We start from the raw sequence: 22,718 nt of genomic DNA, 5'->3' as shown, positions 1-22,718 counted from the left end.
TCCCTTCCCTTCCCTTCCCTTCCCTTCCCTTCCCTTCCCTTCCCGGGAGGGTTGCACTGATGTTTGATCCATACTATCATAGTGATCATACTACATGTGAGTACACAACAGACACAAATCTATATATATTCTATAGAATGAATAAAAGATTGAACACTTGGCAGAGTGACTGATATTGAAATAAATTTCCATTGTCTTGTCAAGTTGTTTTTTTCATGCACGTTGATTTAAAATTAAACAAATCTTTGATAATAGGAGCATTAGCCAGTGTAGGTCTTTTTAGGCACTGAGTCTGCCCGTTAATTTATAATTTTCATTGTAGCTCTGTGGACATAACTCACAGTGCTTCTGGAGGAAATGGCCGAGGAGAATCAAACTGGGCAAGTTACAGAGCTGACTCTTGTGGGACTCACGGACAACCCCAGGCTGCAGGCACCTCTCTTCGTGCTGTTCTTCCTCATTTATGCCATAACGCTGGCAGGGAACCTGGGGATGGTTGTGCTGATCAGGAGCAGTGGCCAACTTCAGACGCCCATGTACTTTTTCCTCAGCAGTTTGTCTCTCCTGGATGCTTGCTACTCAACAGTGGTGGCACCAAGGGCTTTAGTGAACTTTCTGATGGAGAAGAAAACTATCTCCCTGGCTGGCTGCGCTGCCCAGATGTTTTTTTTCATAGGTTTTGGGACCACCGAGTGCTTCCTGCTGGCCGCCATGGCGTACGACCGCTACGTGGCCATCTGCAGCCCTCTGCTTTACACGGCCATTATGTCTCGACGGGTCTGCATCCTGCTGGTGGCTGGCTCATACGTCCTTGGGCTTCTGCACTCTCTGGTGCACACGGACTTCACCTTCAGCCTGTCTTTCTGCCAGCCAGCTGAGGTTGACCATTTCTACTGTGGTATCATGCCTGTTCTAGCACTGTCCTGCTCTGACACCCACATCAACAGGTGTTTGATATTCGGTCTTGGAGGACTGGTTGAGATGGTGACCATCCTGGCTGTCCTGGTCTCCTATGCCTTTATCCTCTATGCCACCTCAAAGATCAGCTCCGCTAAGGGCCGGCACAAAGCCTTTTCCACCTGCACCCCTCACCTGGCTGGAGTCACCATCTTCCATGGGTCTATCCTCGCCCTGAACTTCCGACCAAACTCCAGTGATGTCCTGAACACTGACAAGATCTTTGCTGTGTTTTACTCTCTGGTGGTGCCCATGCTGAACCCTCTGATCTACAGCCTCAGGAACAGGGACGTGAGGAATGCCCTGAAGGAGTTTGTCATGTGGAAGTAGCTCCGGCACAATCTCGATCTTCTGGTTTTGTGATAGAGGACTCCATAACTTCACTTGATGCCAAGAATTTTTGTTTCCCTGCCTTATGCTTGAGAATGCCAGTTTTGGTTTCGAACATTTGCAAAGAATCAGTTTTCCAGAGAGGTTGTGCAGGCTCCCCCTTGGAGCCTCCAGAAACCACCAGGAAACGATCCAGGACAACCTGCTCTGGGTGTCCCTGCTTGAGCAGGGGATAGGACCAGATGACCTCCAGAGGTGTCTTCCTACCTTGGCCAGTCCATGATTCTGTGAGTTGCAAAGTTGCTTTTCTTCTGCTACTGGCTTGTGCCAGTAGTCAGATATTGTGGACAGTGTGATTTACCTTCCACATTTTATTGCACTTAACTTTTTTCATGGCCTCTTCAGATGTACATTGGACATTAGCCCCATGCTCCTTGATAGCCCAGTCAAAATCTTCCTCCACATCCAACAGCATTCCCCAGTTTATAGCTTAAATCCCATTTTATGCATTTTATGGCCTCTTTTTATTTTTTTCTTTTCTTTTTTTTTTTTTCTTTGCCGCAAATACTGTATCTACTTAAAACATCCACTGTGTTACCTCAATGCCTCACTTCTTACATGCCTCATTCCCCCTTTAGGAGGTCTACAAAATCATAGAATCATCTAGGTTGGAAAAGACCTCTAGGATCACCTGGTGTAACTTTTAATCTAGCACTGCCAAGAACTCACACAAAGCTCGTGTCAGTTTTTATGCAACCAAGAAAATGGGAGGGACGGGACACAATTATATAGTGTGCCTGCATTTCATGGCTGCTTGTCTCAGAGGACAAAATCCAGCTCAACTCATTCTCAGAAACTGATGGAACTGCAAAGTCCTGATTCAAAATAAATATTAATTCTGAAAGACACTCCAAATCACACATACATAAATGTTCCAATCATAGAATCATTACAGTTGGAAAAGACCTTCCAGGTCATCTGGTCCAACCATCACCCTACTATCAATGTTGTCCACTAAACAATGTCCCTAAGCACCACGTCCAACCTTTCCTTGAACACCCCCAGGGACAGTGACTCCACCACTTCCCTGGGCAACCTGTTCCAATGCCTGACTGCTCTTTTGGCCACCTGGGCACACTGCTGGCTCATGTTCAGGCGAGCATCAATCAGCACCCCCAGATCCTTTTCCTCTACAAAGCTTTCAAGACACTCTGCCCTAAGCCTGTAGGATTGCATGGGGTTGTTGTAGCAGAAGTGCAAGACCTGGCAATTAGCCATGTTGAACCTCATCCCATTGGCCTCTGCCCATCGATCCAACCTGTCCAGGTCCATCTGTAGGGCCTTCCTACCTTCCAGTAAATTGACACCTCCCCCCAGCTTGGTGTTATCTGCAAACTTACTGAGGGTGCACTCAGTTCCCTCATTGAAATCATTAATAAAGATATTAAAGAGGATGAGCCTCAACACCGACCCCTGGAGAACACCACTAGTGACTGGTCGTCAGCTGGATTTCACTCTGTTCACCACCACTCTCTGGGCCCGGCTGCCCAGCCAGTTTTTAACCCAGCAAAGCTTGTACCTGTCCAAGCCATGTGCTGCCAGCTTCCCCAGGAAAACACTATGGGAGACCGTGTCAAAGGCCTTGCTGATGTCTAGGTAGACTACATCAACAGCCTTTCCCTCATCCACCAGGCGGGTCACCTGGTCATAGAAACAGATGAGGTGTGGCAGGCAGGACATACCTTTCATGAACCCATGCTGACTGGGCCTGATCTCCCAGTTGTCCTGCATATGCTGTGTGATTGCATTCAAGATGACCTTTCCCATCACCTTTCCTGGCACCGAGGTCAGGCTGACAGTCCTGTAGTTCCCCAGGTCCTCCTTACAACCCTTTATATGGATGGGCTTCACATTAGAAAATCTCCAGTCATCTGGGACCTCTCTGGATGACCATGACTGCTGATAGATGATGGAGAGTGGCCCAGCAATTACTTCCGCCAATTCCCTCAGCATGCTTGGATGGACCCCATCTGGCCCCACGGACTTGTGACAGTCCCATTGGAGCAGCATGTCTCTAACTGCTTCCACCTGAACTTTTTATTATTGTTATTGTTATTGTTATTATTATTATTTTCTGCTCCTTGTCCCAGACTTCCAGGTCAGGAGGTTGAGTACCCCAAGGATAAGTGGTCTGGCTCATAAAGACAGATGCAAAGAAGGCATTGAGAACCTCAGCTTTTTCTTTATCCTCAGTAGTCATGTTCCCTCCTGCATCCAGAAAAGAATGCAGATTCTTCTTGGCCCTCCTCTTGCCATTAATATACTTATAAAATCATTCTTTTGTTATCCTTAACCACAGTGGCCAGATTGAGCTTGTACTTGGCTTTGGCCTTCCTGATTTTTTCTCTGCATAGGCTGGCAACTTTCTTGTACTCTTCCTGAGTTGCCTGCCCCTTCTTCCACCGGACATAGGCTCTCTTTTTCTCCCGGACACTCAGCAAAAGCTCCCCATTCAGCCCTACAGGTCTTCTTCCTCACTGGCTCATCTTATAGCACACAGGGACAGCCTGCTCCTGTGCCTTGAAGACTTCCTTCTGGAGGAGCATCCAGCCTTCCTGGAACCCTCTGCCCTTCAGAACTGACTTCCAAGGTACCCTTCCTACCAGTGTCCTGAACAGCTCAAAGTCAGCCCTCCGGAAGTCAAAGGCAGCAGTTTTACTGACTACCCTCCTGACTTCACCAAGAATAAACTCTGCCATTTTGTGGTCACTCTGCCCAAGACAACTCCCTACCACCACATCTCCCACCAGTCCTTCTCTGTTCATGAACAGCAGGCTCACTAACCAGCTCAGTCAGGAAGCTGTCTTCCACACACGCCAGGAACCTTCTAGACTGCATCCTCAGGGCTGTATTGTATTTCCAGCATACGTCAGAGAACTCTTACGTCTATCTGAGGAGACCAGTTGAAGTTATGGATTCCTATCTGCTCAGGGATACCTGAAGTTTTATTCCAATAAAGCTTTTTAGAAATAATTTAAAACAGTTTTCAATTTGTTTCCGTTAAACCGAAAGGCTAGCCAAAATCCTCAAAATGTTTTGGTATAGCTTTGAGATTAATCCTACTGTTATCAAAGTTGCCTCTGGAAAAGAACCTTATATTTTTTCTGCTGTTACCTGCAGATTCACTGAAATTTTGCCAAATTTGGCTTTTTTAAAGTGCCTGTAGAACTAACAAAAATAGCTGGTGTGCCAAACAGATAGAACTGTTTATTATGTTCAATATAAATATAGCCTTATCCAATAAATATAGCGTTATCCAATGCATCTCCAAATTCAGAGTTGCATGAGTTCCAAAATTTCCATTAATTTTGAGATGCAGTCCTAGGAGGATGTGACTGTGGAGGACTGGGTTGAATGGGTTTCTGTGTTAGCTGAGTCCCCGCAGCTTTCCATGCTCAATCAATTGGATTAATCTGTCTAGAATTAAAGTGCAATATTTCAAATTGTAAAGCATAGAAGGTTTACCCCAAGTTCCATCTTACAGCTACAGAAAGAAAAGAATACAGCACTGTGTATCCTACAGGCTTCTTTCTCTGCACCACTGCATCAGTGAGAGATGCGGAAAGAAAACTTTTGGGAAGGGTGAATCAAATTTAAACTTTATTGTAAGCTCTTTCTCCATGAGACCAAATAACTATTTGCTCATTACAGATTCAGACCCTCCCTCCCCATTTCAATGAAGACAAAGATGGAGAAATCTCTTTGCACATCTCATGGAAGCCTCCTTCACTTCCCTGTTCCTCAGGCAATAGATGATGGGGTTGAGAAGAGGGGTCACCAGAGTGTAAAATATGGAGGCCACCTTGTCCACGCCCTTGTGGCTGGAGCTGGGCAGGAGATACATGAAGAAGCCCGTCCCATAGAACAAGGAGATGACCATCATGTGGGAGGCACATGTGTTGAAGGCTTTGGACCTGCTCTGTGTGGAGCTCATCCTTAGGACGGTGGAGAGGATGTATAGGTACGAGACTACGATGATTCCACTGGTACTAATCCCATTTATGCTAACAAAAGTGAAGATGACCCTCTCCCTGATTAGTCTGTCAGAGTCTGAGAGCTTTAGCAAGGGGCTGACATCGCAGAAGAAATGATTGATTATGTTGGACCTCCCGAAAGATCCCCCAAATGTGCAGCCAGTGTAAATCGCTGCATAAAGAACACCAAGGACGTAGGACATTGAGACCAGCTGGATGCAGACCGCCTGAGGCAACATGACCACGTAGCGCAGTGGGTTGCAGACAGCGGCGTAGCGGTCATATGCCATGATGGCCAAAAGGTAACATTCGGCAATCCCAAAGAACATGAAGCTGTAAAGTTGTGTCACACAGCCCTCAAAGGAAATGTCCTTGTTCCCCGAGGCCAGGGACACCAGCATGTTGGGCATGATGACTGTGGAGTAACAAGCATCAACAAAAGAAAAATGACCAAGGAAGAAGTACATGGGGGTGTTCAAGCCCCGGTCAGTCCTGACCAGGGCCATCATGCCAAGATTCCCCAAGAGGGTCAGCATGTACATCAGCAGAAACACCCCAAAGAGTGGGAGCTGCATGCCTGGGCTCTCTGCAAGTCCTAGGAGGATGAAGCCATGGACTGTGTGGTTAAATCCCATAAACATTTTCTTCCCTTAATTGTACCTGTGAGAGAAGAGGATAATAAAAATAAAAAGAAGAAAATACAGAGCATCTCCTCCCTACACAATGTACTTATCTAGTTTAAATGATTCCTTTGATAAATATTTATGTACTACAGAGTTTTCTATTTGAAATTTTTAAACAAGTAGCTTTGTCTAAAACAAATATTCCTATGGAATATACTGACTGTATTAAATAATATTTCACCAACAGTGCAAACAAACCGTACATCATTACAGATATGAATATCTCTTCGTCTGTCTGTCATCCACAGCACAGCTACAGCTGTAAGAAAAATCTTTTTTTTTTTTTTTTTTTTTTTTTTTTTGTTCAGAAATGTCTCATTAAAAAATTAGACCTGATTGCCTTTCCACTAGAAGTACTTAGAAAGATATAACAGAAATCTTATGTCTGACAGATGTCTGATGATGGTAAATATTCATCCAAATGGTTGCTTTTAAAAATTATATTCCAATTAGGTTCTCCATGGTCTGCTCTGCAAAGCCCTGATAACATTAACAAGAATATCTTAATCAAAATTTCCTCTCCTGGAGAATAGCAAAGCATTTACACTCTGTTGCTCATGTTAATGAAATATGTGCATTATAGGAAAAGATGATATTTCTCTCACCTCTGCTAGGCACTGCTCTGAGACATCGTCCTCTCGGTTATCCAAAGGATAAAGCTAGATAGGATATCTAAAGCTAAAGGTGTGAGAAATAATTTTTAGATAGATAAGATTAGGTTATATGAATACAGTCTTAAGCGCTCAGGTAAATATAGGCCACGTTGTGAATGATCTACACAGCATCTGAATTCCTCTTTCCAAAACTACTTTTGGGCTGACCAAATTGTACCTGAAGCACCTGGAAGGTAAAAAGGGATATTTCCAGCTCTTCCCACCAAAAATGTTTCCTGATTTTTGAGGTGTCAGAACCACTCACAGAGAGGATCTCCAGTTTGTATTTCATGTGGTAAGTTTCTGTCTACAGTCAAAATTTCTGGGTTTTGTATACCCCATCTCTGCAAAGTTCAAAGGAAAGTATTGCAGCATCAATCTTAAAAAAAAAAAATAATAACAAAAAAACAACCAACCAAACAAACAAAAAAATCAAAATTTACAATTCTGCATCCACTGGAAGTTCTTCTTGGAAGTTCACTGAATTGGATACCACCACTCACGAGAATAAAGCCATCCAGACCTCTTTTAGGAACGCAGTCTGGTTAAACCTTTAAGCTTTTTAGTTGTCTCTGCCTTGCAAACTTAATTAAAAATAAGAGAAAATAATAACATGTAGAGCAGGGTAATTCATCAAGCAGCAGTGAGCTCTATATTTGTATACTGCTAGCAAAAATAGCCAACAAAATAGAAGGAAGAATAACAAGATTTGGTGAAGTTTTTAAAATAAAGATTCACCCTCTCTGATAACAAGAGTCTCAGTATTTGCAAACTCTTTGACATTCACCTATATCAACTCAGGCACGTGGTCTTTAGCATCTCTGTCTCTTGGGGATGGGGCTCTGGTTTCTAACAAGCTCCTTCGGGGGAGGAGGGAGAGGATGGTGTGATGAGTTCTGGCCCTAGTGTCTAAGTGGCATCAGTGGGCAAGGGACAGCCCAGGCCAAGTGCCCAAGAAGGAGGAAGACACCCTGCTAGACAGACCCATGCAGCCTGGGCTGTGCTTGCTCTCTTGTGTGGACAATGATGCAAGGAAGTTGCAGAGTTGCACCCAAATCACAAATGTTTCTGTGTGTGCCTTCAAGGAACAGTGAATGTCCTTTGGAATTAATTAGGATGAGCAGAAATTAGGATGCTTTTTTTTTCCTACAAGTTTGCCAGGTAAAGGGGAAGGATCGCTGGCCCCCATCCCAGTGTTGTGGCCCCCTTCTTTATGTGTCCCCTTCTTTAATGAAGCTGTAACTGTAGAATGTTTTTTGTTGTAGTTGTTGTTTTGGTTTGTTTTCAGAAACAAGCCACTACCAGCTACACAGGTGATGTGTGCAGAATTGTCTTTCAACTGTGGAAACAAGACACATGTTGACTTTTTAAATGAAACATGCCATTTAGTTTTCATGGCACACGTGAGCCTTGAGCTGGCACCTGAACCTGTGACACCAGATGCAGCCACATTTGTCTCATCGCTGAGGTAAATGGCACCTAAAGTGAATGTAAAGCACCGCTGATGGTGAATAACAGCTCCTCCTTGGTGTTATTGCTGTGCAGAACTCGTCCTTGATGCTGGCCACTCCCAGAATAGTTCATTGCCATTTCTAATTATATTGTCTATATTTTGTTATTTTAAGTGAAAATGCATGCTGAAGTATGCCAGCCTGCAGAGGGATTCCCTTCTATATTCCAAGTTATAGCTTGAGATCCTGACTTCCACTGGATTTCTCACTTGTTAAGTCAGAAAGAAATGCATGCTTTCATTTTAAACATTTTATCTTACATTTTCAGAAAGCAAATTCTAAATACACTTACGTTTCCAAAGTACTCACCCCACTCCACCAGCTCAGCTCTAATAAATAACTCACAGGTAACAGTGAGGGATTTTATTGGAGTTTAGAGATAAGATCAATAATTTCACAAGAAAAATACGTATTTATCATTATAAAAAATATAAATCAATAAAACTATGGTTCATATTTCCTGTGAGATTCTGAGTGATTTCTTCCTATAGGTTGGTGACTGCAAAGTGAAATAAAGCTTGAGGCTCCCCCTCCTCCTGGTTTCCTTCAAAGGAAGATGTGATTATGGGGTCTATTTCTCAGGGCTAAACCCTGTAATTCACTTTTGTGCAGAAAATATGGAAGAACCTACATAAAGTTGTGAGGTCTAGGGAAAAATACATTTTTTTAATGCAACATGGATGTTCTCACGTGAGATAAAATATTCATTTCACAACTGATTTACCTCCTTAATGTTACCAGTGGCTTAACACCTTTCTTCTGCTCTTGACAAGAGCGTCCTTCACCTCCTTGTTCCTCAGGCTGTAGATGAGTGGGTTGAGCATGGGGGTAACCAAGGTGTAGAACACAGAGGCCACCTTGTCCAGGCTGCCATGGCTGGATGCGGGTTGGAGGTACATGAAGAAAATCGTCCCGTAAAACAGGGAAATGGCCATCAAATGGGAGGCACACGTGTTGAAGGCTCTGGACCTGCTCCCTGCTGAGTGCATCCTCAGGACAGTGTGGAGGATACAGATGTAGGAGAGCAAGATGACCATGCTTGTGCCCCCGGCATTTATGGCAACAGTGATGAAGATGACTATCTCACTGCTGTGGGTGTCAGAGCACACCAGCTTTAGCACAGGGCTGGCATCACAGAAGAAGTGGTCAACCCGGTTGGGACCACAGAATGAGCCCCCAAACGTGCAGACTGTGTACACAATGGCGCTGAGAAAGGCGACAATGTAGGAAGCTGCCACCAACTGCTGACAAAGGCACCTGGAGATGACCACCACGTGGAGCAGCGGGTTGCGGATGGCAACATAGCGGTCGTAGGCCATGACAGCAAGGAGGTGACACTCAGCAGTCGCAAAGAACGCAAAGCCATGGAACTGCGTCACACAACCAGCAAAAGAAATTGTTTTGTTCTCTGATAACAGGTCTGATAGCATTTTGGGGGAGATGACTGTGGAATAGCAGATGTCAGTAAATGAAAAATGGGTGAGGAAAAAGTACATGGGAGTGTGAAGGCTGGGAGCAGCCCAGACCAAGACCATAATCCCAATGTTCCCCACCAACGTGAAAATGTAAATCAGTAGAAACAACCCAAAGAGAGGCACCTGTGCCAACGGACTGTCTGTAATTCCCAAGAGGACAAATTTAGTCAACGTGTGATTTCCTACCATGACCAGGTATTACCTGCTGAGGCAAAAGGAAGAGAAATGTCAAAATTATAAAAAACAATAAAAGTACAGAGTTTCAGTGTTGGGTCATATTTCACTGTAATCATTCATCAGTTTAACTACTACAACTTTGTATTATTCTGCTGAATTGTCCAAATCCAGATTTTTTTTTAATTTTTTTTTTTTTCCTTTTGAAGTGGATAAAAATTAATATGGAGTGAGTTGGAGTGAGACAGATGATTTTTTTTTTTTTTTTTTTTAACCGATGCCTGGATACTTAAGATTATGTTTTGTTTCTTTGTTTCTAACACTTGTATTTTTGTATTTAAGACAACTATCAGGTATTTATTCAACTTCAGTTTGACAGAAATTTTGAGTTCCCACAGCTTACGTTTATAGATGAGTTGGAAGGAAACTTTCTCATGATGGAAAAAAAAGTCTGCAGAAGGTATAGTAGTTTTTACAAGAAATTCTAGGAAATCTGTAAGTCAGCAAAACTCAAAATGGAAAATACACTTCAGCTTTAAAGAGCAAGTCCTATGTCGTCATGCATTTTTAGAGCTTCCAATTGATTCTGTTTTGGTGATTGTGATTTCATTTCAGAAGACACCTCAGAGCAGCCTTGTAAACTTGCACATAAACCTAGATCAAGAAAAAGTCACGGTACCAGTGAAATCACAGATTACATAACGTAATGATGTTCAGACATTTTCCTTTGGCTTTTAATTATTATTGTGGTCTTAAAATTACACTTATCAAGTTATTATACATAATTTACAGTGAATAAAAGTCACATTGGGAAATTCAGGATTTATGTCTTTATGAGGTCCAGCATAACAAAGCATCCTTAGGGAAAAAAAAAAAAAAAGGAAAAAGAAAAAAGAAAAAAAAGCATTAGGTTAAGATACTTACTTCAGAAACTCAGTAAATTTTAAAACATACTGATTTCAAAAGCCGATTTGTTGTTGAATATATTCCTATTCTGCCTACAATTGAAAAAGTCACATTTCTTTAGAACAAAATGAGACCCCACCTTGTTTAACACCTGCATAAATTGATTCATCTTACTTTAATTGCCTAAGTAAAAGAAAAACAATTTGTATAAACCACTGCTCCCTCTTTTTGTAAAGAAAACCTACTCTGGTACAGCTGATTTCGGAAGGAGTCCCAAAAAAGGTGTAAAAATACATGAGCAAGAAAGCCCAATGCCTAAACACAGGCAGGTCTCTGGTTTGCCACAGTGCTACAGCTCCTCCAGTGCTTTTGCAGCTACCAGGTGGTGGAAGACAAGGATTTATCTCAAATGCAGCAGAGAATATCGTGGGTCGGCAAAACCTCCATTAACTGGCAGAGAAGCTGTGGTTGTAACTTGCCTGATGTGAAGAGGTGCTCCTTCTTGGACTCCAGCAGCTGAGCTCCTGGGTGTGGGAGCAGTAAATAGCCCCTCGTACTACCATGGGAGAAAGCCCCCAGGGCTCCTCACAGCACAATTTACCAGAGCAAAGAAAGAAAGGCTGAAACGCAGTTCCAGAAGTCGTGCTGCTGCAGGTGTCAGAAAGACACCACGTGGATAAGCCATGGCTGAGCACAAGACACAGCAAAGATCATAGACAAGCACAGCAAGTGCAGCCTAGATGGGTGGGGGGTGAGGTGGGTTGGCAGTTGGCTGGATGGCAGAGCTCAGAGGGTTGTGCTTGCTGTTGCAGTCCAGTTGGAGGCCTGTAGCTACCGGTGTCTCCCAGGGGTGAGTACTGGGTCCAGTGTTGTTCAACTTATTCATCAATGACCTGGACAAAGGAACAGAGTGCACCCTCAGCAGGTTTGCTGATGACACAAAGCCGTGAGGAGTGGCTGATCCCCAAGAGGGTTGTGCTGCCATTCAGAAAGACCTGGACAGGCTAGAGAGATGGGCTGAGAGGAACCCCATGAATTTCAACAAGGGGCAATGCAGTGTCCTGCACATAGGGAGGAATAACCCCAAGCACCAGTACAGGTTGGGGGCTGACCTGCTGGAGAGCAGCTCTGCACAGAGAGACCTGGGAGTCCTGGTGGACAGCAGGCTGACCAGTAGGGAGGCAGCAATGTGCCCTTGTGGCCAAGAAGGCCAAAGGTACCCTGGGCTGCATTCGGACGAGTATTGCCAGCAGGTCAAGGGAGTTGATCCTGACCCTCTACTCAGCCCTGGTGAGGCAACACCTGGAGCACTGTGTCCAGCTCCAGGCTCCCTGATAGCAGAGGGACACAGAACTATTGGAGCGAGTTCAGAGGAGGGCTACAAAGATGATCAGAGGAGTGGAGCACCTGTCATATGAGGACAGGCTGAAAGAGCTGGGCCTGTTTAGCTTGGAAAAGAGAAGATTGAGGAGAGACCACATCAATGTATATAAATATCCGAGGGGAGGGTGTCGAGAGGATGGAGCCAGTCTCTTTTCAGTTGTGCCTAGCGACAGAACAAGAGGCAACAGGCACAAATAGAAACACAGGAGGTTCCGGCTCAATATGAGGGGGCACTTCTTTACTGGGAGGGTGACAGAGCAATGGGACAGGTTGCCCAGAGATGCTGTGGAGTCTCCTTCTCTGGAGATATTCAAAACCCACCTGGATGCCATCCTGTGCAATGTGCTCTAGGTGATCCTGCTCAGCAGAGAGGGGTGGACTAGATGATCTCCAGAGGTCCCTTCCAACCTTGGCTGTTCTGGGATTCTGGGATTCTGAGATTCTGACACACCATGGCAGTGATGACCTGTTGACCGTGCTTCTGAGATGCCAGCAGACCATGCAAGGGTTTAAGTCTGACCTCGCCTCTACACAATGGAAATAGGTTCATTTCAGATTTTCTACATGCTGTTGCTGCACCCCCAGGGGTGCATAAATCACAACTGTCTCCCTTCTCTGGAGCTGCTAATTTCCCTCCATTGACCCTGGATGGCCCACTGTGCCAGCAACAGTGGGCTTGCTATTGTCTTCAGTAGGTTGGCAACATCTTGTCTTAAAATTTGGTTCAGTGATTCCTATGACTTTCAAGGCTTAATTTTCTTTCTGACTATCACATGCATTTTTCCAAAGCCTCAATATGGCAATCTCTTTCCAGTGGAAAGTTGCATTGTAAATACTCTAAATACCATGACAGCCAGTCATGCCTAGTTAAGTTCAAAATTATGCGGTGTTAATACATAACCTTAAGTGATAACACAGGCAGAAATGTGTAAAGGGGAAAGTAGAAATCATACTTCTCCAAATCAGTGAAGATGTTGATCATCATAGTCTCTGTGTTAGGTTCATTTGCACTATAGATGTTCAGATTTAGTAGATATCCATAATGATCTATCACATATACTGCACACAAACATATGTTTCCAATCACTGTTGGTTCCCTGTTGCTCCTGGGGCTAGTTTGAGAACTTTGGTGAATCTTTCCAACTTGTGTGTTTCCATAATTGCAAGGTGCTAAGATGCTGCTGTTTCTTGATAATATTACAGCAGTTCTTGATCTCCGTGTATCCTTGCTCCCAGAAGAGAGCCCATCTCAAGGGTTAAGGAAGTAATAGCTCCACACCTCTATCTTTCGCAGAATCACTAAGGGAAGCTTGCAATTATATCTGAAGTATAGAAAAAGTAAAAGAGATTGGCCTGGGGCGATGTGCCCAATGAGTCTGTTGGCAGCTTATCCCAGCTATCTAAGCTGGAAAGCAATAAACAGTGAAGACAATAGCCTCTGGGAGGAACATCCATGTGTGGACGTCTAACATCATGTAAAATTAAGAGAGAAACAGACTAGGAATAAATTTGCTTCTCTGAATCTCTGACTTATAAAGCAAGCTAGAAGGTGGAAAAAATAGTATTTTAAAGTCAATGATTGTGTGAAATAGTTGTTCAGACAGGTAAGAAAGATCACATTAGAGGCAATGTCAAAGAAATGTAGCAGTAATTGACAACTGCAAAAAATGCCATTTCTCTTTGAAAACATCCTTGCTAGCTGTTATAAGGTAAACTGGGACAAACACACTTGTTCAGAAGAAATCTTTAGTATGTGTCTCTCTCCCCAGAGACAATCCCAATCCTTTTTTGGAACATTCTTATTATTTCATCCTATTTGAAATGGGCACACACACACACTTTCAGATGAATTTAACAGGATATAGTCTTATTTTCTGTATCATTGCTGTTCTAATTTTCCTCAGAAGTAAAAAGGTGTAGATTTTGGCAATATCTTGTGAAAAATCTCCTCAGAGAAACTAATAACAGAGGTGGGCACAGAAGTAGTTAAGACTGAAGAAGTCTGATTCTTTTATAAGAAAACAGAAGAGGTGGAATCTAAGGTACTAATTGGGGGATATTGGTGAAATTAGTGGAGAGCAGGAATACAGGGCAGTAAAAGTCTTCAAGTGGAGGACTGGATTAGGAAATAAAGAAATTGGCTATTTAAGTATAGCCAATATAGCCTAGCCTGGTATGAGGGCAGACTTTGGTTTTCTCATTGAGAAATAGGAACTATTTTTATATTGCCCTCAAACTTCCACACTTAAGAAATACATAGCTATGTCACAAATCTTTTCTGAATGAAAGAAACACTCTCTAACCTTAATTTAGCATGTTAACTAGTTGTTTGAAAGTACTTAAGAAGTTACTGTTTGCTTAAAATGTTAACTTATGATAGAAATAATGGAAAAAGCACAATTTTTAGCAAGTCAACAGCTAAGCTGCAAGATACAGTCTTTCGGAAAAGTATTTACAGTATTTACCTCCTTCTGTTCATGTAGCTGTTCTCATGAGATGTGAGCAGTCATTGACATGTAGAATGTAGTTAATTTCCCACAGTAGTAACTAACTTTGTTAGTAGTCACCAAAGAAAAAAAAAAAAAAAAGCCATTTGTTTTGTTTTTGAGCATTTAATGCTCAATAAAATGTCCTGAGCAGCAAATTCCAACTCTGAACTACCTGGAAAAATAAGTCTTTGGAACATTGTCAACATGGAAAGCAGAGTGGTTGTTGATACCTCTCCAGCTGGAGTGTGATCAAAACAAATGTTAATGAAGATGGGCTTCTCTTCCCTTAATGTGGTGAAAACTGCAGACAGACAGAAACAATGTGCATGGAGAAGACCAGCAAGATGTCAAAGGAAAAGCTTGTTTTATCACTTTTTTCTTTGGAATCAGTGTGTGACGGTAGAAGTTGTATTCAAAACATGGTTGAAATTGCTTGAGTGGCCAGGAGACGTGGGTCCCAGCATCACTGGGTGCTTGCGGACTGACTGAGCAGCCTGCCAGGGTGTCCAGCAGTGTTTTGTTAGAGAGATTCTTTACCTACAGAGCATGGGATTAAAACCACTTATAATTAAGCAAGGGATGAAGTCAGTGTGCTAGGATGACTGATCTCATGGAAGTTGCCATCTTGCATGAGAGCAGGACGTTCTTGCACACCAATGGCTATGGAAAAACAGACTAGTCACAGAATTTATGTTCAGGGGTTTCTTGGATTACCTTGGTCTCCAAGCTTCCCTCTTCGTTTTTTTTTTTTTATTTTTTTTATTTTTTTTTTTATTTGTCATTGTGGTGGTGGGAAATCTTGGCATTGTTGCTTAAGTCTGGCTCGATTCCCAACTGCAACCCCATGTGCATTGGATCTCTGTTTCTCCTCAGCTGTGACACCCAAAATACACCTGCCTCGTACAGGTGTATTTTTATGTTGCATTTGTAATTGGAGTTTTACCAAGTGGTCTGGTCTGGGCTTTGGGGTTGTCAGAAGGAAGCTGTGACAATTTTCTGAATATCATTGGGCATCTTGTATTGTGTCTGGCCCTACCAATGTGGGATTAACTTGTACCTTTCCCTCTAGATCGTTTATGTAGTAACAGCAGAGATACAATGCATCTTTGAAGAACTGCCAGAGGCAGATTTGTGAGGAAAATGTGCTAAAATGTACAGATTGCTACTGAATGTTTGGAGGCTAGCATGTGCTAGGTATCCTTATGGATCTGCCATTCATTAGGCAACCCCAAGTCACCTATATTTTGAAGGGAAATACAGTGACAAGTCTCAACCTTCTAAAAACAAAACATTTGTGAGATTTCTGCTGGTAACTCAGACTGTTTTCTTTACTTCTCAGTCATCTTTGACCTGGTAGACTCAGGTCATCATGGTAGACCTGCTCTTTGTGTTTGGGTATTGTTTATTAGCATGGTGGTTTGATCCCTAACAAGTCTTGTACCTATTCCAGCCATGACATGGAACATATCAATTTCAGGCAAGCCTCAATGCTGGAACAAACTTTTTTCACAGCTGCTGAAATCAGCTGGAGAAGCCAGGGCAAGTGTTCCCTGACAGACTTGTCATGGGGCTGGTGTGCTGGGGGGATGTCCAGGTTATCTCCACTTCAGCAAAGAAGTGAGCGCTATGGGCCCTTTCTTTATGGTCCTTTCCTTGGGACTAAGCCACCAACTTCATTGCAATGGGTTCAGTTTATTACCAGGCAATCCCAGCTCCAGATGGGAGCAGGCAAAGGAACTTTGAATAGGGAATGTTTCTTTAAAGCTGATGGAAACAGGGAAATTGGAATTGCCCTGGGAATCTTTCGTAATAACCCATCCAAGGATGTATAAATGTATTTTAAAAATTACTCTGCTGCACTTTAATCTTCATAATGCTTTCTATAGCAAGCAAATTGCTCAAATTAGTTTAATACAGAACATTAAATATTGGACAGTGACAGTTCCTAAAAGTGCGATTTAATGGATTTTTTCAGCATATACATTCAAACTGAGGATATACAGTAAAGCCATGGTGCACTAGTTGTAATGAAATTAATACTTCTATTTTTTCTCTTTGTTATTATTTTTTTTCCAAACAGTTATCTGTTACCTTCACATGAGATTTAACTGGCCAAATTTGAGTTTAGTAGATAAATATTGCATCCGACCTGAATCTTTCTCCACAGCAGGAATGAAAGAGCAAGATCCTTGTTAAATTAAACAAATTAAACATACATAAAGCTTTCTCTCTACAGAAAATATAGCATACCTCTGACATCATCATGTCTCAAACATCTTTCAAGATGTTTGAATCAGAGTTGCAGTAACCCATCCAGCCCATGGGTCGTATCACTTTGATAAGTCAATATTGCTGCCTTTCATTTTAAATGCTATTTTTATGTGTGATTTTTTAAATCGCAATTCCACCTTTCCATTTCTGCCTCCATTCTATGACAAATGTTATCAGGACAAAAATACTTAGATATAACAATACATGACAACTGCAAAACTAACACAACAGATGTAAGGAATTTAGTGATAAATATTTTTAAAGTTCATACCTGATTACCTGGTAAATGTATGTGTAACTGCTTTCCAAAAAATGTTTTTCCTTTGTCATTTTGTAAGAAATAAAACTAGCTTATCTTTTAGAAATGACTCATATGTACGTTTTTCCTTTTCTTTTCAAGTTAGGGTATGTACTGAGCTATACCTGGAGGTGTGGACAATAGTGGGAACAGAATTGCAAAACATCAGTGAAATTAGCAACCCCAGAAATCCCAAAATATAAACCTTCCTGTGACAGTGTTGTCATTTGTAGGAATACCTGTTGCTCAATGAAGACACTTGTCTGGGGTCACCTCTGTTTTGTCAGTATTTGGGTTGCTGGTTCATGGGGCTCTGTGGCTGCTGCCTGTGCTGGCTCTGGTCTCCAGCACCATTTTGTATACCCAGGGGCGTCTTCTGGGCTTCAGCTGCCCTTCCAGAAGGTTCTGGGTTTCCTGCAAGCCCTGCAGAGTTTATGCCAGAGCTGTCCCTCTGGTTGTCCAAACAAATTGCACTTTGGGCTTCCAGCTGGAACAGAAGCTGGCACCTACAGCTCATGTGGAGCTGTGTACATCACGCTCATCTGTAGCCAGGTGAACCCAAACCTGCCCCAGGTGTCCACCTCAGCAAGTTCTCAAGACTCTCAGTAGTATTGATGGAGAACAGCTTCATCTGTGTGACCACGTGGGTCTCTCCTTTGGATGTGGCAAATCCCTCTCTGGGCTCTACTGAATCTACTGATGCACCTAATTCCATCTGAGAGGGTATTAACACAGAACTAGCAGATACAGCACAGACTTTATGGGAGACTTGCTTCCTTTTGTGGAGCAGGAAAAATGCATGGTGGGCACTAAACAGTCCTGAGCACCCATGTATAATCTACTAAACCACCACCTTCATGCCTACTGACTGTGAAAAGAGCCTAAGTAGGTGTCTTATATATCTACGCAATGGATTTCTCAACTGATAGAAGAGGAAATTCCACCTATGGAAGTCAGGGATCCAGACATGAGCTGCTAGTTATATAGTTTCTGTATCCATGCAATCTGTTTAAAAGCATGAGCTCCTATTACTGAAAGAGAAAAAATTCTATAGTGAAATTCATGTTCTGAATTGGGATCTCATTAAGATGTTTCAGGCACTGAAAGAGGCTGATACTTGAGTATGTTGAGCTGAGGTGAATTACACTGAAATTGCTGTGAATATGCTATCCATTTTCTTCTAAGCAAAAGTTTGTTTACAGAAAGTACTGAATTAATACCATCTCTTTAAAAAATATACTGAGACCATTCTGATCTTTCAGTAGAGGTGAAACAGTAGAATAACCCTGATCTCTCTTAAAATGGAGGAAAAAACAGACTGCCGAGATGTTCCTGGGAATATCTGGAACGTAGAAAAAAGGCTTAGAGGACTGCCATCCCCAGTCATGTTCTGACAGGTGGGTCCAATACAGCCCTCCCTGTTCTTAATTGTCAGTAGTCTGGAAGTGGTTCAGGCTCGTTCATTGTCTGGAGGCTTGGGCCAGCCGTCATCTCCGTGATCCCAGCCATCTGCGCAGGCATCCAGCCAGCACCGATTACTGCAGCATAAGCTGCTTACAAGAGGTGTTTGAGATGGTTGGAGTAAATTGCCCTTTGGATCTACCTTCCCATCTCGCCCTTGGTTTTCAGAGGGGATTGTGAAGAGTAACTTGTACTCGATGGGATCTCTGCCTGTTCTGTCTCTTGAGGTTACCAATTGTTGTCACAGGTTCTTGATATTTGTGATAACAATGTTGCTGTAGTCCAGGAATTAGCATAGGATTTTGCATCATCCTGCATGCATAGTTAAGCCTTTGTTAGTAGCTCAAGCTGTTATGACTCATGAACTCTCAGTAAGGAGCCAGCAGTATACAACCAAGACTCGCTTCTCTTAGAAACCTGAACTGTAGCCAAGGCAAGGACTAACACCCCCTCCCTGAAGAGGGGTGTCTGTTGCCCACAGAGACTTGCAGACACCCATATAAAGGCAACACATTGATGTAAGTGAAGAACTTCACCTGATGGAAATATGCATGAGGCTCTTGAAACCTCAGGAGAGATGTTCTTGTTTACCTGGAAACTGTGAGGATGGCTTCAGGTTTTAATCCCCAAGATTTACCATGCATGTTTCCTGAGTCTGTAGTTCCACCCAAAGTGGAAGAGAAAGTGGCCTCCATCCACAGGTCAAGGTGACCATTCCCTGAATGGTCAGGGTGAGCTCTGTTGGGACTGTCCTCCTCTGGTATAAACCACTGCAGCTATACTACCTTCAGGGAGGCTGCTCTGATTTACACCGGCTAAAGGTTTTCTCCTCCGTGTTGGTTGAAAGTGAAATATTTCTGCTGGGGTGCACTTGAAATGCACACCAGTATATGAGTTCAAAAGTGTGCAGGGATCTTATGGTATCTTTAAGGAGCCTGTGAGAAGAATAGAGGAGAGCACTCTCAAGGAGGAATTAACCCACCCACCAAGCTTGAGACAAAGTGTGTATGTTCAGCTGATGAAGAAGGGCTTTGCAATGAGTCTTCTGATCCTGATGCTCACCTGATGGGGTAAGACTTTGATCTTCATCTTTACTCTGGTAAATATGTAATTGTTCTATTCTGAATCTTCATGTTATCAGGGACAGAAACCTATATTTCACCCCTACGCTAAGGTGAGAAGCCTGATTATGTGCCTAAATTCAGGCAACAGGAGCTGAGTGAGCCTGGCTCAGCACAACTCTGTGGTCTCCTCTCTGGCCAAGGGGCGAGGCAGGAGCTGCTGGAGGGAGATGAGTTTTGCCTATGAAAAATGGGATGGGGGAAGTCCTGATGAGCATCCTCACCACCAAGATGCTGTGCTGTGCCACAGCCAAGATTTCTCTGCAAAGGATTTTCTTCACAGATTGCCTCTTAAAACTGAATTCTCACACTAGCTCTTTTTTCCTTTTTTCCTTTGGCTGTTTTCCTCCCTTCTGCCAGAACTGTGAGCCATTCCCTGTTCTCACCTGGAAATGAGATGCAATTCGGTCGGATGCTGCTGCCTAAGCACACTGGGGAAGGCACCAGGTGTTACTTTATATTCCAGGACATCACAGATCCTATTTCTGCCTTTCGGTCAGTACATTACAGCTGGTTCATATTCATAAACGCTTGCAGCTCTCTCTCCAGACACCTGGATCACTTCTGCAAATCAGGTTTCATCTCCTAGCCCATTTCTGAAAATGCAAAGCATGATGAATGTCCTCAGTGTATTGTGGTGGTTAATGGTGCCTCATCAAACTGCAGGTACCAAAATGGGATCCTGAGTTAGAGATGAAGCTGACCTAAGGTCTGCCCACAGTGTGGGAGGTGAGATGCCTTCAATAGTGATTTGCTGCAGGCTGGTGTGGGCATTTAGGAAAGCTGGGATGCCTTCTCTTCAGAAGGCGCCCCCTCCCCGTTCCCTTGGCCTGTAGAAGACAAGCTCAGACCAGCTGGCTGACTTCTCATGGCTAATGTGTGGTCCCTAGAAATGAATGGTCTGGGTATCCTAGCTGTACATGGTGTAAATTGTTGTTATCAAATTTCAGTTTAAAAATAATTTTAAAAGGCATCATTTTCACTGTCCTGTGTCTCTGTGCTCTCTCCCTTGGTAGACACGAGGCCCTGAATGGCAGAGGAGAATCACACCTCAGTGGCAGAGTTCATTCTTGAGGGCCTGACTGACCAACCAGAGATGAAGGCAGCCCTCTTCGTGGTGTTTCTGCTCATCTACATCATCACCCTTTTGGGCAACATGGGGATAATCATCATCATCCGAGGTGACCCCCGGCTCCACACATCCATGTACTTCTTCCTTGGCAGCCTCTCAGTGGTGGACATCTGCTTCTCTTCTGTGATTGCCCCCAGGACTCTAGTGAACTTCCTATCGGAGAGGAGGACCATTTCCTTTGCTGGCTGCACAGGTCAAACCTTCTTCTACATTGTCTTTGTGACCACCGAGTGCTTCTTGCTGGCTGTCATGGCATATGACCGGTACGTGGCCATCTGTACCCCACTGCTCTATTCAGCCGTTATGACTCGGAGGCTGTGTGTGCAGCTAGTGGTGGGGTCCTACATTGGAGGCATCCTGAATGCCATCATACAGATGACCTTCATTATCAGGCTGCCCTTCTGCAGCTCTAATGTCATCAATCACTTCTTCTGTGATGTTCCTCCCCTCCTGGCTCTGTCCTGTGCCAACACCTACATCAACGAGATGATCCTCTTCTCCTTAGCTGGCGTCATTGAGCTCAGCACCATCTCCATCATCCTGGTCTCATACATCTTCATCTCCTTTGCCATCCTGAGGATCCGTTCAGCTGAAGGTAGGCAAAAAGCCTTCTCCACTTGTGTGTCCCACCTGACAGCTGTGACCCTGCTGTATGGGACGACAATCTTCATGTATTTGCGCCCCAGCTCTAGTTACTCCCTGAACACAGATAAGATGGTCTCTGTCTTCTACACAGTGGTGATCCCAATGCTGAACCCACTCATCTACAGCCTGAGGAACCAGGTGGTGAAGGATGCACTGAGGAGAAGAACAGAAAGAATCACTGTTGGGGTCTGAGCAGAGTTAATGACACAGGAGCAGGTGAAGACCTTGGAAAACCACGAATGCACAGTGTCATAGACCAGGACTCAGGCCGATAGGCCGAGAGGCTTTGTCTCAGGTTGTGGAGACACCTCCATCCATGCAGGTGTTCCAAACATGCCTGAATGAGGCCATATGCAACTGTGTAGTGTGAGATCAGTCCTACTTTGAGCAGGAGATGGGATTCTTTTGAACAGAAAGGACATCTGGGAGGCCTCTAGTCCTATGAGTGCCAAGTTATATGCATTCACATGTGTGTGTATCCATAAAAATGCAGCAATTCCGTATTATACAACATATTTATATAATATATTATATTCCTTTGTGTTCACATACACATTTGTTACTGATTTCCATGTCAATTCCTAGCTCAGATTAGCTGTAATACCAAGCTGTAGCCCCCTGCTTGGTAAATGAAGGGGTGTGGGACATGCTGCTGTTGGGTTTATCAGAAAAATGCCTATACCAGAAAAATGCCAAATAATGTCACAGAACATTTCCTGATCCTGCAGAGTTTAGCAGCATGCCATGATTTGGGATCAGCATTTCTCCTCCTTAGGGCTAGCCTGGACTGACATTTTCTTGGTAAGAAATTAAAAATATTTATGTTTTCCAGAAGGGTTCATGAAGGCAGGACATCCCCCCCAGGACTGGACCCAGGGTCTGGCTGGGGAGGTGGTTCCTTCCAAAGCTATTCCTGGGAAAGATGGGAACAATATCTGAATGGGTAAATTATGAGGTTTAAGTGTTGGGGGTGAGGTGAGGGGGGATAACTGTATAAGGTGAATAAGCCAACTGAATATGAAATATGATTTTTTAAATAGGTCTGTTTGAAACCAGGGTTCTAAGTTACCAGAACTTTGCAGAGTTAAATTGATCTTTTAGATTATTTTGGGTAGCCATATGCATTTCTCTCTCTCTCTCTCTCTCTCTTTTTTTTTTTTTTTTTTTTTTTTTTTTTTTTTTTTTTTTTTTTTTT

At 43.3% G+C, this 22,718-nt stretch overlaps 4 protein-coding genes across 6 annotated transcripts in view; 2 read left to right on the top strand and 2 right to left on the bottom strand.

Moving 5' to 3' along the window:
• The window catches only part of LOC118167341 (olfactory receptor 1102-like), a 4,066-nt gene extending 2,567 nt beyond the window's left edge, over positions 1–1,499 (top strand). Inside the window, exon 2 of the mRNA XM_035326645.1 lies at positions 367–1,499. Coding sequence (XP_035182536.1) covers positions 367–1,287 — 921 coding nt within the window. The 3' untranslated portion in view covers positions 1,288–1,499. The remainder of the gene's footprint in view (positions 1–366) is intronic.
• A 3,521-nt stretch (positions 1,500–5,020) lies between these two features.
• On the bottom strand, positions 5,021–5,962 carry LOC118167789 (olfactory receptor 1020-like). The gene has a single exon (XM_035327579.1). It carries the CDS (start codon positions 5,960–5,962, stop codon positions 5,021–5,023), a length of 942 nt encoding a protein of 313 aa, XP_035183470.1.
• Positions 5,963–8,339: 2,377 nt separating this feature from the next.
• On the bottom strand, positions 8,340–9,832 carry LOC118167358 (olfactory receptor 1020-like). The gene is made up of 2 exons (XM_035326673.1): positions 8,939–9,832; positions 8,340–8,372 (listed from the first exon to the last, which is right to left on the bottom strand). Exons 1-2 carry the CDS (start codon positions 9,830–9,832, stop codon positions 8,340–8,342), a joined length of 927 nt encoding a protein of 308 aa, XP_035182564.1.
• A 1,300-nt stretch (positions 9,833–11,132) lies between these two features.
• On the top strand, positions 11,133–21,771 carry LOC118167357 (olfactory receptor 1019-like). 3 transcript variants are annotated; one of them, XM_035326671.1, is made up of 2 exons: positions 11,133–11,153; positions 20,786–21,771. In XM_035326671.1, exons 1-2 carry the CDS (start codon positions 11,133–11,135, stop codon positions 21,713–21,715), a joined length of 951 nt encoding a protein of 316 aa, XP_035182562.1. In that variant the 3' UTR covers positions 21,716–21,771. The 3 variants fall into 3 exon arrangements, with proteins under 3 accessions (XP_035182562.1, XP_035182563.1, XP_035182561.1); XM_035326672.1 differs by lacking the exon at positions 11,133–11,153 and adding an exon at positions 20,358–20,373 and having other exon boundaries at positions 20,784–21,771; XM_035326670.1 differs by lacking the exon at positions 11,133–11,153 and having other exon boundaries at positions 20,777–21,771.
• Positions 21,772–22,718: the final 947 nt, after the last annotated feature.

This window comes from Oxyura jamaicensis, chromosome 5 (assembly GCF_011077185.1).
Source record: "Oxyura jamaicensis isolate SHBP4307 breed ruddy duck chromosome 5, BPBGC_Ojam_1.0, whole genome shotgun sequence".
NCBI classification, from domain to species: Eukaryota; Metazoa; Chordata; class Aves; order Anseriformes; family Anatidae; genus Oxyura; species Oxyura jamaicensis.
This window is presented reverse-complemented; position numbering and strand designations above follow the sequence as displayed.